The 18,726-nt window shown below is 43.0% G+C and overlaps 2 protein-coding genes and 1 pseudogene across 2 annotated transcripts; 1 reads left to right on the forward strand and 2 right to left on the reverse strand.

The window, feature by feature from the left end:
- Positions 1-3,468: 3,468 nt before the first annotated feature.
- Positions 3,469-9,104, reverse strand: LOC128152427 (olfactory receptor 1020-like; annotated as a pseudogene).
- A 1,841-nt stretch (positions 9,105-10,945) lies between these two features.
- Positions 10,946-16,756, forward strand: LOC128152428 (olfactory receptor 1020-like). Its single transcript, XM_052810646.1, has 2 exons — positions 10,946-11,839; positions 16,706-16,756. Exons 1-2 carry the CDS (start codon positions 10,946-10,948, stop codon positions 16,754-16,756), a joined length of 945 nt encoding a protein of 314 aa, XP_052666606.1.
- Positions 14,920-15,864, reverse strand: LOC128153132 (olfactory receptor 1102-like). Its single transcript, XM_052812045.1, has one exon. The coding sequence runs from the start codon at positions 15,847-15,849 to the stop codon at positions 14,920-14,922; it is 930 nt and encodes a 309-aa protein (XP_052668005.1). The 5' UTR covers positions 15,850-15,864.
- Positions 16,757-18,726: the final 1,970 nt, after the last annotated feature.

Raw genomic sequence — 18,726 nt, forward strand, 5'->3', positions numbered from 1 at the left:
AGTGGGATGGACTGCACGGCCCTGGGCTTGTCCTCCTTTACAGTCCAAGGAAAGAGGAGGTCCCTTCTGAAGGGAGAGCATCCCAGCTTTCCCAAACACCTTCCCCGCCTGCACCGAGTCACTGAGGAGGGTCTTTCGCTTTCCCGCTGCGGGCAGAGCTTCAGGCAGGTTCTTTGTATCATAGACTCCCATTTTGATACCTACAATTTGATGAGATGGATGGATATAACAGAAGATAGGGGTTCAGGTGACACAGACCGAATCATCAGCTCTGCCCTCGACCTCCTGTAATTAAGTTTTTCTCCACATTTGTTTCCCTTCCTCCCCATTTCAAACCCATCACATTAAGGTGCCCAGAACAAGACAGCTCTGATTTTGGCAGTGGCTTCTGGCTGTAATTGTAAGATTGGAGTAAGAGTAAAAATACTGTAGCTTTCCTTTTTTTGTTTTGGAAAAGACACCAAGGTGAAGAAAAAAAACCCCAGTCTTTAATTTGTTGGGAAGTAGGGAGGGAGAGACGAAGGGGGTATTGCATGATCCCAAACTCATTCAGGACATCAGGAGTTTAACATTACACTCTCAGAAGCCTTTGGGAGATGAAGCCAGGGAGACTATGAGCAAAATTTGGGTCTGAAGCTGTTATTTTGAACTGGCATAAACATCAAACTTCTTTTCCTTGGTACAATTTCCAGAATATACAATTAAGAGACTAAACACCATAAAATCTGTCTTGATTTCCCCATGACGTTCAGAGCAAAGGTACTAGCCCTGGTGTTAGGGTCCCCTGTATAAAGAGTTTATGTGGGCTTAACAAATGCTGGATCAGCCTTTCAATAAGCGAGCCCATCGCGTCCCTGTTCATGGCTCCCCTCGCCGTGCTGCAGTAGTCCATGACAGGTACCATGAACCACCACGATATACCGATGACTTTAATCATGCCTTGTATTTCTAGAAGTGGACTGGGAGATGAAACCTGATTTGCAGAAGTGATTTAAGTGTCGGGAGATGGCTGTGAGTGTTTATGAGCATGAACCAGCTGTAAGGTACTGACTAATCCCAGGCAAAAGTAGGTTCCACGATGCTGTCCTGGAATATAAAGTCACACCTGGTGCTCTCCCCAGCATGCACAAACAGCAGCATCCAACTGCGAGGTGCACCTTATTTCCAGGTGAAAACAAGGTATGGCTGAGAGCACTGGCAGAAGGCATGAGGGAGGGGAATGGTTAAGGGGAAAAATGAGGCAGACTGAGAATTCACTTTTTTAAGATGCCATCTGCAGAGGAAAAACCTTCTCAGAGACAGCCTGATGATGGCACAGCATGGCATCCTGGTGGTTAGGGCACTCACCAGGACTTCTCTCATCCCATTTTCAGCAGGCAAAACCCCAGCAGCTCCTGCCTCTCCCTTCAGCTGGAAGAGGAGTCAATGCCACGGATGAGACCACAGAGCTGGGCTGAGCCAAACTCATTCAACTCCAGTTGCCTAAGTTTAGGCACATAGTTCAGCTGCTTGCCCTAATGCAAATGTGAAATACAGGTTTCTGTCCCTGAAAACATGAAGGTTCAGAACAATTAAACCTTTACAGGATTAAAGATGAGAATCAAATTCTTACCCCACCAGGTGAGCACCAGGATCAGAAGACTCTTTGAAGAACCATTCTCCATCAGCAGAATATTTATAGAAATATCCTTTACTTCTTAAAGTGAATATCACTTTATTTCAGGGTCAGTGGGTGGGTTAATCTTTCCTTGAGAGTGTTCTCTCTTCTTCTCCCAGGCTCCTTAAACATACCATAAGCACCATGATTTCTGATCTTTTGAATTCAAAATACTGGAGTGCATCCCAAGTGCATCCCAGCAGAAATATTTCATCTTCTTTAACCAACACAGAGGAGCAAACCTTTACCTGGTGTAAATCAGAGCAGCCCCCACAAAGGTAACATTGCTGCAGTGATTTAGTCCTAGCAGAGCTCACCTGGACCTTTTGGGGAATGCTCACACATACCTGTGGATGGGGGTCACCTCCTCTTACCAGCTGCAAGGTCTCTTCCACTTTGGATGACACTACAGGCTCAGGATGTCTGCACAATAAATCTGGGGGACTGACCCTTGAAGCCATCCTCCTAGCTTCCAGCTAAACAAGAACATCTCTCCTACGCATCAGAGAGCCTCCTGCATATTTCCGTCAGATGAAGTTCTTTACTTGCAGCAACGCGTCACTTCTATATGTCTCTTTGCAGGTCTTTGTGGGCAATGGGCACCCCTCCTCAGGGAGCAAGTGTTTGTCATGGCTTTGGCTAGAGTTCAGGTCTCTAAGAGAAGTGAATCTTGATTGTATACTCCTGGCTCCTTAATGAGAATCCATGAGAATCACAAGAGTCTGAACTGCTAATAAAGACTTAGCTCTGTAGGTGGGAGGATGCAAAATCCTGCGCTAATTATTGTCACAAATATCAATAACCTGTTACAACACTTGGCAGCCTCAAGGGACAGAAAAGGTAGAGATCCAAATGAGCACAAGTTATTCTTCACAAGCCCCTCTGAAAATCAAGGGGGAGATGACACGGTGCATCCGAAGGGCAATTTACTCCAAGTAGCTTAAACACCTATTGCGAGCAGCTTAGGCTGTTGTAATTAGCTCTGGATGGATGCCTGGAGCAGATGGCTGGAATTACAGGAGATGAAGGCTGACCCAAGCCTCCTGGCAATGAATGAGGCTGAAAAGCTTCCAGGCTACTGATGGTTAAGAACAGGGAGTTCTGCACAGGACCCACCTGTCAGAACATGATTGATAGGCAGTCCATTAAATCTTTTTACTACACTCCAGATATTTCCAGGAATACCTCAGCTACCCATTTTTTTCCTCCCTTTTGCAGAGAACCAGGTCATTCTGCTGCTCCACCTCTATTGCAAGATCAAAACCATCTCATCACAGCCTATTTTGAAAAGAGATGGTGCTAATCCAGTTCTTTCTGCTAACTTTTTTTTTTTTTGCTAGCAGAAAACTGATAGCATATTAATGGTAATTTCAGTGTAATTCATCTCTGCTCGACACACTCCATAGATACCAGCTTCTTTCAGTGTCTGGAACAATTTCAAGGTTTAAAACTTACACTATTTCTTTCAGTATAGCTGATTTTTCCCTTTAAATAATAGAAGCCCATGCTTTTAGATTAAACTGACAGCATGGATAGAGTCACCATATAAACAGCAGTTCATATTTGGATGATATTTGATCCATAGGTGGGATTTATTCATCTATCAGTTGTCAACAACATTAAGCATAGACATATAAGCCAACAGCCTAGGCTCTATTTGCAGTCAGTAGAAATGAAGGTGGTGGTTCAGCTGTTCAGACATGGGTGTCTAGGACTATCTGAGACCCACCGTACATCTCTCCTGCTCCCCTAAAGGGCACAAGTCTCCCTACATCTTGTGCCATATGTGTGTCTATATATCCTATGATATCTCAGGTGGGATCAGATGGATCAAGAGATTCAGCGGAGCCCGGAGGAGGATTTGCCATGTCCAAAGGAGACCCACGGATGGTCACATGAACAGACAAGTTCTCCATCAGCATTACTGAGAGCCTAGAGGACTGGCTGAGAGATGGACACATGGGATGGGTTTGGGCTCACCTTGCTCCAGGTCCGCACGACCTATGGACCTACACATGAGCTATAGGTGTCCCAGCTTCTCTTCCAGTCTCTGAACTCCAGCGGTGTGATTCAGTTGGCTAAAGGGATGGCTCTGGCAGATACAGGAACCCATGACCTTCTGGAAGAGCAGCTGGAGCCCAGCAGGACACCTTCAATGGCACCAGAGCCAGCACAACCAGCAACAGACCAGTACCTGCACCAGCAAACCCAAATATTGACAGAGAAGAGCAATGCAGACAGCTGTGCTGACCCCAGACGGGTGTTTTGGTTGGGTGTAGCTCTACAAATGGCAATATTTTAACAGCAGGGTTTATATTTGGGGAGTTTCTGTGCCAACACTTTCACCACTGATTCACGTTTGTTCCCACTTTATGACTAAACTTCCAGGTACAACTCAAAACACCCCCTATTTCTTGAAAAGGTAAATAAAAACATGCATTCCAGTTGTTTCCAAAAGAAACTTCTTTTACTTTTTACAAAAGAATGACAAAGAAGGGAAAACAATTCATAGAAAGCAGTTACACAAATAGTTATCAGGTAAGTAGGTATAAACCCTTGAAATGTTTATCACTAGATTCTTCATCTCTTTTATCAGCTATGCAGCTGCGTTGTGTATTGCCGCATCTAAGGGTATTTTTGGCCTATTAATTTTGCTCTTATAATGGAGGTAGAAAGGGAAAGGAGCAGTTGCAAATAAAAAAAAACCAAACAGGAAAATAGTATATAAACTGAAATCTGACATATGGAAGTGACATGATCCATAGGCTGGGTGGGTTTCAGCCACCATAAATTCAGATGTCTTGAAGTTAAATATGTCAGAGTCATGCTACATTTCCTATATGCAGCATTAGGTCTTTATGCAACACAGTTCACCCAAGCCATTTCCCATGTCTATTTTAACAAGAATCATGGTCTTTTGTTCCTGCTACGGAGGGAGACTAAGATCAGATTTAATGTCTACCCATTAAACTTTGAGTGTGGCCAGTTAAATCCCATAGCTAATGGTCTTTCAGATACAGATAATGACATACTTAGAGAAAATTAGAGAAAAGATTGGAAATATTAGGTTTATTGCAACTAATGCACCATGGCTTTACTGTAGATCCTTAAGTTTGAATATAGGTACTGAAAAATTCCACTAAACAGTACCTTTAGGAACTGTCATTGTCCAATACTTAGTTGTGTATTAACAAAATCATTTGAAGTATTTATTCACTATAAAATGCATTTTGAAGGATTAAAGTGCAGCAGAAAATTTTTAAGATACTTTTGAACATACTTTGATGGGTCATTGTGCAAGAAGAGGATTCAGAGAAGTTCCTCTCAATTTTCCCCATTTCCTGCAGCTTTAGGAAAACATATCCTCGTCTCCCATTCAAGCCCCCTTGGTCTGCTCCGTGTGTTCTCCTGCATGCTCCCTTCTGTCATGGGGATTACCTGGAAGCACTGAAGTTCACCTTAAATCTGGAGATCCCATCTCATGGCTGGAGGAGATACAGCACTTGGTAGGGATGTAGTCCACTGTGCTGATGAATGACATCCAAACTGTGGGACAGGGTGACCACAAGGAGGCTCAGGCCAAAGACAGCTGAGAAGAAAGTGGTCCAAATTCTCAGCAGAAATCTTACAAATGTGTTACCTTTACAGGGCTGAGCCTTGTCATTGTATTTCCCTTCAAGAAAGAGGTGACTTGGGGTTGCCTAAGGAATGGCAGGTCCATGAGAAAACCCAGCACGTACTTGCCTCCAAATATTCAGAAACCATCTGGACATTTTAGCATGTTTCCTCACAAATGGACCTTTGGTGGTTCTTCAATGAGTATGTATTTCTCCTGTTAGGAAATGCACTACCTAGAGGTGAATGTATAGCAAATTAATCCCACATCAATAGAGGCAGCCTACAAAATGGACAATAATATATAGAAGAATTATCACAGCTGCTCTCCAGTTCCAAAAAGACCCCAAAACACAGAACTCATTCCCATCACTGCCTAAATGTCAAACTATTTACCGCTTCAGCAGGGAAATAATTATTTTCCTCACTGCTCCCTTTAGAGCATGCTTCACCTCCTGGTTCCTCAGGCTGTAGATGAAGGGGTTCAACACAGGCGTCACCACTGCATAAAAGACAGAAACGATTTTGTCCCTGCCCAGGGAGTAGCTGGAGGTGGGGCGCAGGTACATGAAGACAAGGGTCCCGTAGAAGATGATGACCACCACCAGGTGGGATGCACAGGTACAGAAAGCTTTGCGCTTACCCGGTGCAGAGCCCATCCTCAGGATGGTCACTAGGATGCAGCCATAGGAGATGAGGATGACTGATATGGTGGTGACCCCATTGAAGCCCCAAAAGCAAGTAGCAGCATTTGGTTGAGGCAAATATCAGAGCAGGCCAGTTTTGACAGCGGTGGCCCGTCGCAGAAGAAGTGGTCAATGACGTTGGGGCCGCAGAAGGACACCTGCAGTGCAAACCCCGTGAGCACCACCGAATTAAAAAACCCAACCACATAGGACCCAGCCAAGAGAGAAACACAGACCTTCTGGGACATGACGATGGGGTAACACAGCGGGTTGCAGATGGCAACGTAACGATCGTATGCCATGACGGCCAGGAGGTAACACTCCACAGTTACAAAAGCGGCGTAGAAATACAGCTGTGTGAAGCAGCCAGCAAAAGAAATAGTCTTCCTTTCTGATGAGAGGTTCAGCAGCGTTTTGGGTGTCACAGCTGAGGAGTAGCACAGATCCAAGAAGGACAAGTTGCTGAGAAAGAAGTACATGGGGGTCTGAAGCTGGGAATTGAGCCAGACTACAGCAATGATGCCAAGGTTTCCCACCACAGTGATGACATAGATGAGCAGGAAAACCACAAAGAGGGTAACTTGGAGGTCAAGGCGATCCGTGAACCCCTTGAAAACAAATTCTGTCACCGTAGTCCAGTTTTCCCAAGCCATCACTGCAAGAAACTCCCAGCTCTCAGGCAGGGAGGTGATTTCCATGAGATTAGTTATGATGACTTAATCCCTTGCTTAATTATTAGTGATTTTTAAACCTGTGCTCTGTAGATAATGAAGATGTTTTCTAATGAAACACTGACAGACACCCTGGCAGGATGCTTAGTTGGTCCACAACCACCTGGCCATGTAGGGACCCACATCTCCGACTACATTTGCCATTCAAGCTCTTAAACCAAGCTTTGAAAGTATCTTCTACCTCATGTACTGATTTCAAGGAAAGAAGCATGAAACCAACAAAGCAAGTTTTCCCTTGGACATCGCTGTGGTCTTCACTACGTGCATTGTTTCCATCTGTCTGCAGTTTTCGCCACATTAAGGGAAGAGCAGCTCATATTCATTAATGTTTGTTCTGATAATACACAAGCTAGAGGAATATTAGCGTTCACTCTGCTTTTCAGGTTGATGATGTCCCAGAGACTCTTTATTATCCCAGGTAGCTCAGGGTTTGAATTTGTCACTCAGGACTTCTTATTCTAAGTGCTCAGAAAATGTGGGTGGGTTTTTTTTTTTTAAATAAGTGATTGCTAACAAAGTTAGTGGCTACTTTGGGGAATAAACTGCATTTCAGTAACAGCTTTCATCTCATGAGAATAAATACATAGACAGAAGGGCACACACATATATCTTTCCTTTTCCAATATCTTCCAGCTTAGCTGGTGACTTGCTAAAAATTGTGCTCTTCCCTTTATTTCTATCATTTAACTTACACTTTAAGCAACCAGTACTTTCAAGCAACTGATTAACATGCCAAATTAAGGTTAGAAAGTAAAACTTCCCTTTTAGAAAAAAGTTGTAACATAACTATATGTGTCTCAGGTATTTGAGAGCAGTTTCAGTGTAACTCCCCTTTCTCTATAAGAAAGCCTCAGTCTGCCCTCATACCAGGCTGGAGTAGACTTCAATTTCTTTTTTATTCCCTAGTCCAATCCTCCACTTGACCCTGAAGACTCTCACTGCCCTGGGTTCTTGCTTGCCACCAATTCCACTGCTATCCGCCCAACAGTACCTGAGATGCCACCTCTTCTGCTTTCCTGTAGAAGATCCAGCCTTTTTCAGTCTGAACTACTTTTGTGCCTGCCTCTGTTGTTAGTTTCTCCAAGGAGATCATTCAAAAGACAGACAGAATCTGCACCTTTTTATTTCTGAGGAAAACTAGAAAAGTAACAATACAGAAAATTAGACAATATCCTATTAAGTTAACTTGAAAGTGTGTGCGCTTATCTCATAAATAGGATAAAATAATTAATATGTCCCCAAGAAGGATTGTGTCTGGGATGAGGGTAAACGCATAAGACATACTAAAGATTTCTTCTGTACATGTATATATTTGTCCCAGTATAACTCTTACCAGTAGGCAAGGATATGTTTTCAAAGAGAAATGGCAATTTTTGCTCTTGCGACAATCACTGCTGCATTTCTTTGGCATTGCCTCTAATCAGTTCTTTCTTACCTGTCTGCATTGCACAGAATCATCACTGACTTAAGAAAAAACTTATTTTTCCACCTTCTAGCTTGCTTCATAAATCAAACTTTCAGGGTAGGAAGTTTATTGCAAGCCTCCTTTTCTTCTCTTTAATTCTACATGGTGTTGGATGTCCATGTATGGCTGTGTCTCCCAGAGGCTCCTGTCTTCACTATTTATTGCTTTCCAGCTTAGATGGTTGGGGTAAGCTGCCAACAGTCTCACTGGGCACATCACCCCATGCCAATCACTCTTGTTTTTTCTCCCCTTCAGATATAATTGGAAAGTTCCCTTAGTGATTTCAAGAGCTAGGTGCCTGGAGCTATTACTTCCTCAACCCTTGAGATGGGCTGTCTTCTGGGAGCCAGAATATGTCAAGATCAGAAACTGCTGTGAGGTTATTGAGAAACAGCATCTCTTAGAGACGACACCTCAGCATCTTGTAGCTATGGAAACACTCAAGCTGGAAAGATTTACCAGTCTTTACTAAGCCTTGAAAATCGCAAAGAATACTCTACCCATTTCCAAGATGAAATGTTGCCAACCTACTGAAGACCATAATTCTAATATCAAATTAGGAAATGAAGGAGGTACTAAGGAACAGAGAATAACACTTGAATATAACATTAAGTTTATTATTCTATTTCCCTGAGAATACTATCTCCCATGGTACCCATGCAGGGACATGGTCTGGATGGGGAGGGACTGCCAGAGGAGCGAGCACTGGCTGGGCTGTTGGGTGCAGAGGGTGATGGGTTGTACTCTGCCTGGAGGCTGGGGAGTGCCGCAGGGGTTTGTCCTCTTTAATCTCTTTAAATAGAGCCAAGGGGGACATCACAGTGTGCAGGGGACCATCTCACAGTACCTGAGCAAGGCAAGTAGGGCAGACCCAGAGACCTGGTCCAAATTCAGCCAAGACTCCAGACCATCAGGCAAGTTGGTGATGATGAGGCAGGTCCAAGGTCCATGATCAAGCCTAGGTGCAGATCAAAGGAATCCATAGGTGTGCATACCTATTCCTAAACTGGAAACCAGTACTCCTGCAGCATAACTCAAGAGAGAAGCAGGCTCCCTAGGCTGAGCTTAAATAGAGCTCATGGGCAAATGGGCAGAGGATGGGGATGGAGGCTCCAGGTGAGACCGGTCAGGGTGATTAAGGCCTATTAGTTCACTCTGGAACAATTAATCACTGCTTGAAAATGCCCATTTCTCACCATTGAATATAGTGGGAGCCGGGAGTCACCAGCTCAGGTGTGGACATCTGGGCCATAGGTACCTAAACGTGGATAATCCCACCCTTGCTGGAAAACTGGGCTGTCTAGTGTCCACAGAGGGACATCAGCAGCTCCAGAGACGGAGTCAGTTGTGCTTTATGAACCATTTGGGGATCCTCTGAAAGATCTGAAATGTCTCTAAACCCATTTTCATTCTGTCAGCAAGGTCTAGATCAAAATCTTTGCATGGTCCACAAGTATCTCAGAAGCATCATACGAGATGGTCATCACTGCCGCTGTGTATCTGTGCTCAGTGATGGCTCATCCATGTGATGTCTTTCAGATACCCAAAGCAGCCCAATGGCTTTCAGAATTGCATTTCACCTGGTTTTTTTTTCTTTTCTTTTTTTTTCCCCTCTGGTAAACCCTGCTGTGAGGAGCTCTAGGGGCTTTCTCCCAGGAAAGCATGAGGGAATGTATTTACAGCCCCGTCACCCACAAGCTCAGCTATTGGAGTCGGGGAAGGAACATATGTCTCTTCACATCAGGCGGTTAATAGAGGTTATGCGGATGCACCGATGTCCTCTGCTGCATTTGGGATAAACCCTTGGCTCCCCTCACTCGATAGCAGCAAAGGCACAGGAGGAACTGTAAGACCAAAACAAAGCAGAGCCTCGTCTGCATTTGGGCAGTGGGTTTTCTTCTTCATGTCCTCATGTCCTCTTTTTTTGGGATCTCTTGGAAAACAGCCTCACCAAAGTAGGTTTTCTTTATAATAAGAGGGAGTAATGGCTTGTGCAAATTGTTTTTCTTTTACTTAGGCAGCTAAAGGAGGATAAACTGATTTATGCAAGTGTTAAATAAGGATGAGTCTTATTGTGTTACAAAGAAATGCAACATTTCAAATTGTCAGCAGAATATAGTCATTAACAAAACAGCCTTTGGAATCAGCATGTTTTAAAATTAACTCAGTTTTCAAGTAAGCCTCTTAACTTAATGGCCATAGCTTCAGGATGCTTCAGCGTGCTGGCGCTCATAAAGGTATAAATCATTAATTTACCAATGTGAATTTTATCCATTGCGAATGATATATAATGGTATGATAAATGTGATTTGAAGACTGCAATAATAATTAAAAGCCAAGGCAAAATGTCTGGAGGTCATTAATGTTGTGTAATCTATGATTTCACTGGGACTGTGGCTTTCCATTGCTCCAGGTTTACATGCAGTCCTATAAGGTTCCTCTGAGGTGTCTTCTGACATTGCTTTCAAACTGAAAGTGAATAAAGATCTGATTCTTTTCTTAAATCTGAAAACACAGGTGCTAGAATACATCCATAGTTTCAAGTATCCAAGCATAGATAAACAAAATTGCCATTCGTGTTGCTTCAACTCACTCCCTGTTCTTTTCTAAGTACCTCAACTGAAAAAGAAAAAACATATACAATTTGGGTTTAGAAAATATAGCAGAATATACCAAAATGTGGCAGTTAAACTGGTGATTGATTAGAGTGAAATACGGTCCAAAAGTGAAACTCTATTTTTTATCATTTTGATATTTTTCTTACTTTTGCCTCAGCAGGTAACATCTGGTCATGGGAGGAAATCACACACAGACTAAATTCGTCCTTTTGGGAATTACAGACAGTCCACACATGCAGGCCCCTCTTTTTGGGTTGTTTCTATTGATTTACATTGTCACTTTGGTGGGGAACATTGGGATTATGGTCTTGGTTTGGGTGGTTCCCAGCCTGCACACCCCCATGTACTTCTTCCTCACCCATTTTTCATTCGCTGATGTCTGCTATTCCACAGTCATCTCCCCCAAAATGCTAGCAGACCTGTTATCGGAGAATAAAACCATTTCTTTCGCTGGCTGCATGACGCAGTTCCACGGCTTTGCTTTCTTTGCGACTGCCGAGTGTCACCTCCTGGCCGTGATGGCCTATGACCGGCATGTTGCTATCTGCAACCCCCTGCTTTACGTGATGGTCATCTCCAGCCACGTCTGCCGGCGGCTGGTAGCATCGTCCTACATCATCGCCTTCCTCAGTGCCATCATCTACACAGGCTGCACCTTTGGGGGTTCCTTCTGCGGCCCCAACCAGATCGACCACTTCTTCTGCGACATCAGCCCCGTGCTGAAGCTCACATGCTCCGACACCCACGGCAGTGAGATGGTCATCTTTGCCTTTGTCGCCATAAATGTGATGGGCACGAGCACGATCATTTTGCTCTCCTACATCTGTATCCTCCGCACCATCCTGAGGATGCGCTCAGCACGGAGCAGATCCAGAGCCTTCAACACCTGCGCCTCCCACTTGATGGCTGTTTCCTTATTCTACGGGACAATATTCTTCATGTACCTACAACCCATGTCTAGCCACAGCAGCCTGGATAAGGTGGCCTCCATCTTCTACACCGTGGTCACCCCCATGCTCAACCCATTCATCTACAGCCTGAGGAACAAGGAGGTGAAGGGTGCTCTGGTGAAGTGCAGGAGAAGGATGTTAAACCACTGTCAACATCAAAGAGTTGTATCAGCTAGGAAGTGAACAGTTTATCTTAAGTGAGAAAGCCTGTGATGCATTAAAACAATCGGATTTTTTTCCCTAATCCTCACAATTTTATGTAGGTTCTTCCACAATTTCTGCACAAAAGTGAATTACAGTACTTAGCCTTGAGAAATACACCCCACAATCACATCTTCCTTGGAAGGAAACCAGGAGGAGTGGGAGCCTCAAACTTTATTTCACTTTGCAGTCACCAGCCTGTAGGAAGAGATTACCCCAAATTATTCCAGGCCTCTTTTTCTCACAGGAAGCACAAATCATAGTTTTATTGATTTATAACTTTTTTTTCACTGATAAATATGTAATTTTCTTGCAAGATTATTGACCTTATCTGTAAAGTCCAATAAAATTCCTCACTGTTACCTGCAAGTTATTTATTAGATATAAGCTGCTGGGGTGGGAGGGAACATTTTGGAAGAATAAGTGTATTTTAAAATTTGCTTGCTGGAAAAAAGTAAGATAAAAGGCTTGAAAAGATGCAGCGCATTTGTTTCTGACTTAAAAAGTGAAAAAGCTGGTGGGAGTCAGGATCTCAAGCTATACCTTTGAATATCAAGGGGAATCCCTCCCCAGGCTGCACACTTCAGCATACATCTTCACTCAAAGGAAGAAAGTGTAGGCAACATAATTAAAAATACAGGACGATGAACTGTGCTGAGACTGCCCAGTGTTAAGGGCAATTTCTGCACAGTGATAGCACCAAGGGGGCCTCCCATTCATTTTGAGTGGTGTTTTACATTCATCGCAAGTGCCGTTTATTTAACTGGTGAGGCAAATGGAATTACACCTGGAGATTGGCATCAGTGTCCCGCATCCAAATGCCCAGCTCATGCTAAAGCACGCTACAAAAACCAAATGGTGTGTTTCATTTAAAAATTAAGCGTGTGTCTAGTTTCCATAGTTGAAAGACAATCCTGAACACATAATCTATGGGTAGCTGATAGCTGTCTGGGTCTGAAAAAAGCCAAAACCCAGCAGTTCTGCAAATTATGGCTCATTAAAGAAGGGGGGACATAAAGCACAGTACAGGAATGGCCACAACACTGGGGAGGGGCCAGCAATCCTTCATCTTTACCTGGCAGGCACATAAGAGAAAAAGCATCCTAATTTCTGCTCAGCCTAATTAATTCCAAAGGACATTTGCTGTTTCTTGGGTGCACACTCATAAGCATTTGTGATTGGGTGCAATTCTGCAACCTCCTTACAAAATTCAGCAAAATTCAGGCTGGCTGGATAAGTTCAGCACAGGGTCTTCCTCCTTCTCACACACTTGAGTTTGGTTGCCCCTTGTCTGTTGATGCCGCTCGGACACCTTCGGGTGATGCGATGAGTTCTGACTCCACAGAGCTATAGACCCGCACGCCTTGTCTGCAGCAGGGAAACACTGCAGCAAAAAAATATCTTTCCCTTAGCTGTTGTGAGTAGCATGGGAATTAACTTATATTTGGAAAGTAGATGGATGGTGAACAGTCTCTTTTGTGTCCTCTGGCAAACAGCAGCGGGAGAGGAGACGTTGTCTTAGGCCTGGGGGAAAAGTGGCTTCCACCTGCAGTCGAATGAAGGAGCTGGAATCAATGTAGTTAAATGCTAAAGAGCTTGGCAAGGCAGAGACTTTTCATATCAGATAGTTTCTTTCTTTTAAAATCTTCACCACGCCTTGTTTTCTTCCTTCTATTTTGTTGGATATTTTTGCTTATATGTTACATATAGAATCACAGAACCACAGAAAGCCTAAGTTGGACCTCGAAAGATCATCGTGTCCAACCTTTTGTGGGAAAGGGAGCCTAGATGAGAAATGTAGTATGTAGGGCTCATTGCTGCTTCATGAATTACCCCACTCTGGGTGTCCTTATTTCCTCTTGGTTTTAATTAAGTTCCCAAAGCAGAGACAACTAAAATGCTTAAAAGTTTACCCAGACTTGGTGTTGCACTTCTAAAAGAGGTCTGGATTGCCATAGTCTTATGTGTGGTGAATCCAACTCAGTGAACTTCCAAGAACTTCCATCTAAAGTGCAGGGGAGGCAGAATTGTGAACTCCTGCAACGTGAGAAACAGGCTTGGTTTTTTGGAAATACTTTTTCTACTAAGAGCATCAGTGTATTATTTTGCTTCGATCTTTGCAGAGAAGGTATCTACAAAATGTAGAAACCTGTGGCTGTAGACACAAACTGCCCCTGTGAAATGACATGATAGAGGTCCTCTCTGTAAGTGGTTCTGAGACCTCAAAAAGCAAGCCACTTTTTGGCAGGAAGAGCTGGAAATGTGCCTCTTTGTCCTGTGCTTCAGGTGCAGTTAGATCAGCCTGAACATTCTGGAAAGAGAAAATGGGGTGCTCTGTAGATCATTCAAAACCTGGCCCGTACTGACCTCAGCATTTAAGACTATATTCATATAACCCTGCCTTATCTATCTAAAAATTAGTTACCAAATCTTTAGCTTTAGATACCTTATCTAGCTTTATCCTTTAGATAATAGATAGGACAGATATCTCAGAGCAGTGCCTAACATAGATGAGATAAATGCCGTTTTTTCCTGTAAAAAAAAAAAAGTAATTCATTAATTACTTTCATTAAATTTCTTGTGCTTGTACAGGAAAGATTCATTGCCCTTTAACGATAAGGGAGCAGGGGCCTGAAAATAAAAAAAGGTCATAAGGCAGGTTTTAAGCTATAAACTGGGAGATGCTATGGCTGTGGAAGAGCGTTTTGACAGGGCTATCTATCAAGGAGCCTGGAGCTAATGTCCAATGTACATCTGAAAAGACCAAGAAGGAAGAAAAAAAAGCTACATGCAATAAAATACAGAAGATGAATCAGACTGTCTGTGGTATATGATGATGGGCACAAGCCAGTAGTAGAAAGCAAGCAAGACTTGGAAATGTTTCCAAACCAAATCTGGAAGCCTAAGTAATAGGGTGGGGAAACAAAAATCCTTGTCATTAAGTGAAACTATGGCATCCTCTACCAAAAAACCAGCAGATAAATATCGTGCCAAAGCTACTTCCACATGGCAAAATCCCTCAGGGCGTTCTTCACCTCCTTGTTCCTGAGGCTGTAGATCAGGGGGTTCAGCATGGGCACCACCAGTGAGTAAAACACAGAAAAGGTCTTGTCCGTGCTCAGGGTGTCGCTGGACCTTGGTCGGAAGTTCAGGGCGAGGATAGACCCGTGGAAGACGGTGACTCCAGCCAGGTGAGAGGTGCAAGTGGAGAAGGCTTTGTGCCGGCCCTTAGCAGAGCTGATCTTTGAGACGGCAGAGAGGATGAAGGCGTAGGAGACCAGGACAGCCAAGATGGTCACCATCTCCACCAGTCCCCCAAGGCCGAAGATCAGATGCCTGTTGACGCGGGTGTCGGAGCAGGACAGCGCTAGAACTGCCATGATGGAGCAGTAGAAATGGTCGATCTCGGCTGGCTGGCAGAAGGGCAGGCTGAAGGTGAAGTCCGTGTGCACCAAAGAGTGCAGCAGGCCAAGGACGTACGAACCAGCCACCAGCAGGACGCACACCCTGTGAGACATGACCAATGGGTAAAGCAAAGGGTTGCAGATGGCCGTGTAGCGGTCGTATGCCATCGCAGCCAGAAGGAAGCACTCCGTGGCCCCAAAAGCTATGAAAAAAAAAAGCTGGGTGGCACAGCTGGCTAGAGAGATTGTTTTCTTCTCAATCAGAAGGTTCATTAATGTCCTCGGTGCCACCACCGATGAGTAGCAAGCATCTAGGAGAGATAAATGGCTAAGGAAAAAGTACATGGGTGATTGAAGTTGACTGCTGCTCCTGATCAGCACAACCATGCCCAGGTTCCCTGCCAGCGTGATGAAGTAAATGAGGAGGAACAGCACAAACAAAGGCGCTTGTAGTCGTGGGTTGTCTGTCAGTCCCACGAGAGTCAACTCTGTAACTTGCTCGGTTTGATTTTCCTCTGTCATCTTCTCCAAAAGCACTGTAAGTTATGTTCATAGAGCCATGGTAACAATAATAAATTAATGGAGAGACTGAGCACCTGAAAAGACCAACAATCCCCAGTGCCTGTACTGACTAACCCTCTCATTATCAGAGACTGGTTTAATTTTGAATCAACATTCATCAAAAAACAATTTGGCAAGACAGTGGAAATGTTATTTTGGTGTCAGTTACTCTGTCAAGTATTCAATTTTTCATTCATTTTGATACATACATATTTTTATCTCTGCTGCACTCATACTATATATCACATTTCAGTGTAACCCTCCCAAGCTCTAAGAAAAAAGAGTTAAAGAAAGGGTTCAGTGATTCCTGTAACATATTAGTTATATCGATAATGAAAATAGACTTTTCAGAGAATTTGAGCTAGATTATAACCTTTCAAATTTTAGGAAGCCTTCCCAGTGGAGTTTTTTTTAAAGATTATTTTGCTTGCAGAGAGAAAAGATGAAAATCCCCCTTATTCTTTCATAACTTTTCATTTATTTTGCTAATTTGGGGTTACACTTTTACGGAGTGTATGGAAATGGTGCTGTGCCATCATTTGGGAGAAAAGAAACCATTAAAAAAAAAGATGGCACAAAAAATCTTTGCCTTTACAACATCTTTCTCTACGCCTCCTCATTCTAAAATTCATACTTAGGAGTTTTAAATATATGAAAATACCCCAATGCATCCTGACTTTTTATCACAGATATCCATGAGAAATACGGAGGAGCCCTCCACAGTGGTCCAGAAGCAGCCACTGTAACATAAATATGTATTTAAAACAAACCAAGAAAAGAGCCAAGAAAATTGTTGGGTAAACCGGCCCACTTTTAGTCTAAGATCATGGAAAATATTGTGCTGCTCATAGGGTTTCTGCCACTGTAACTAAATCTCTTTAGTGGGATGAGTACAGCTTTCCCATCAGGAAAATCAGCAGGTAAATTGTTGTAAAACTGGCATCAATGAGCCTGGCTTATATTCATAATGGAAAAAATCAAATCAACTATGTAGCAAGGTAGGAGAAGTGCATGGGATTTAGCTGTGTGTCAGCAAACTCAAGCATTTATTGACACAGCTATAGGGGTTTAAAACACTGCAGAAAAACCTGTAGAATCACAAAATTACTCAATGCATTGCAGAGATAAAGACATATTATAACTTGTATTTTATCTGGTAACTGGTATTATAACCTTCAAGAATTATAAAAAATTATAACTGGTGTCATAACCTTCAGAACATTTGTGTGCTGTGTGATTTTCCTTCTCGTCTTGTTCTATTGCTCTCACATGAAAAGAATAGCTCGTCTTGGTTTGTTTACTAAAGATACAACCGAGAACAATCAAATTTTTCTTTACAGACCTCATCTCTGAAGGAGGAAGCTGTTCTCCTTCCTTCTTGCTCCCTGCAAGGAATTATATATTATATTCTGCAAAGATATTATATACCCCCTTAAAATTATATATCACCTTAAAGTTTCAGCTGTAAAACAAATCTGGATGTCCTCTTTTCCTTACCACTTGAGGTCTTCCTTCTTACTTCACACTAATTCATGACAGACTGTGAGGACACTGAGATGTTTGGTCTGTCCAGCCTGCCTGGTTTAATTGCTTTTTAACTCTTGTCTCTAATCCACTGAGACTTCTGAGGTGCTTTTGTTGAGAAGTGTTTTGGAAAACTTCCTTTGGGAGAAATGCAATTATTTTTATATTCCTCTGTCAAACATATATATATGTACAATCTCTATATACATATATATATGTACAATAGAGGAATATAAAAATAAAACAAAATTAAAAAATTTAAATTAAATTTAAAAAAATAAAACTGGTCTTACAAGTAGAGCAGCTCACAAAAGATTGGACAGATTGTGTGGATTCGCCTAATAGTCCTAGATATCCATCAAATGCATACATGCATACAGCTTTCCATTGCTAGGAGACAGACAGGCATTTCTGGTGCGTGATCCAAGTGATTTGCTTTAGAAATTGGTCTTGCAACAAAGTGAATTACATATAGACGTGCCTGTTTCTTGGGGGGTGTGAGGAAATATCGACTGGGTGGAAAACTCACTTGAGTAAGAACATTTTTTATCCCAACTTTACAGTTGTTTACTTGTATTTTTTACCTGAAGTTATTTGTTTCGTAATACTATGACAGAGACCTTCAGGGTATCAGCATCCATCCCCTTTCTGTAACTTCTTGGTGTATTATACAGAAAGTCTATTTCTTAATAGGCTTTAAAGGGCTGGGAAATGCAGCATCGATGGTTCGATGAACGGTGAAACAGTTGTTATTGACCCAATCTGTGACTAAGTTATTTATGTTTGCACACCATCTGAGAAGCAGCTTTAGGAACAGCAAAGGTGAGGCTCAAAATGCCCAGAGGTTTCCAGGAAAAATAGCACCAACACTCACTGTGACATCTGGAAGGACCAAACACCTTGAACTCAACCTGCAACTTCATTTGCAGGAATCAAGTTTTTGGTGAAAAAGCCTTTATTAGAGTGCCAAGCCACAGGTAATGGCTTGAGAAACTACAGTGAAGAATTGTGTGATTGAGTTATTAACTGATTATATGATATCCCATAGTCCTTCAGGTCTATCCCATTCCCACCCAAGCCTGTAGGCACTGGGTTTCAGAGAGAGACTCCATAGAAAAAGGGTTTCTGACTCTTCTTCTGGGTGCTCCTCTGAACCTTAGCAGCCTGGAAACCCATCTCCAGTGCAATCCAGGCTTTCTTTGCAGTCGTTGAACAGAGAAATGAGATGAACAGGGTGGATCGAGCTGTGTGGAGGAGCTGCTCACTGCTCATTGACCATTGATGCTGCATGAGGTTGGGCTTCACCTCACCCAG

The sequence above is a fragment of the Harpia harpyja genome, chromosome 16 (assembly GCF_026419915.1).
Source record: "Harpia harpyja isolate bHarHar1 chromosome 16, bHarHar1 primary haplotype, whole genome shotgun sequence".
Lineage (NCBI taxonomy): Eukaryota > Metazoa > Chordata > Aves > Accipitriformes > Accipitridae > Harpia > Harpia harpyja.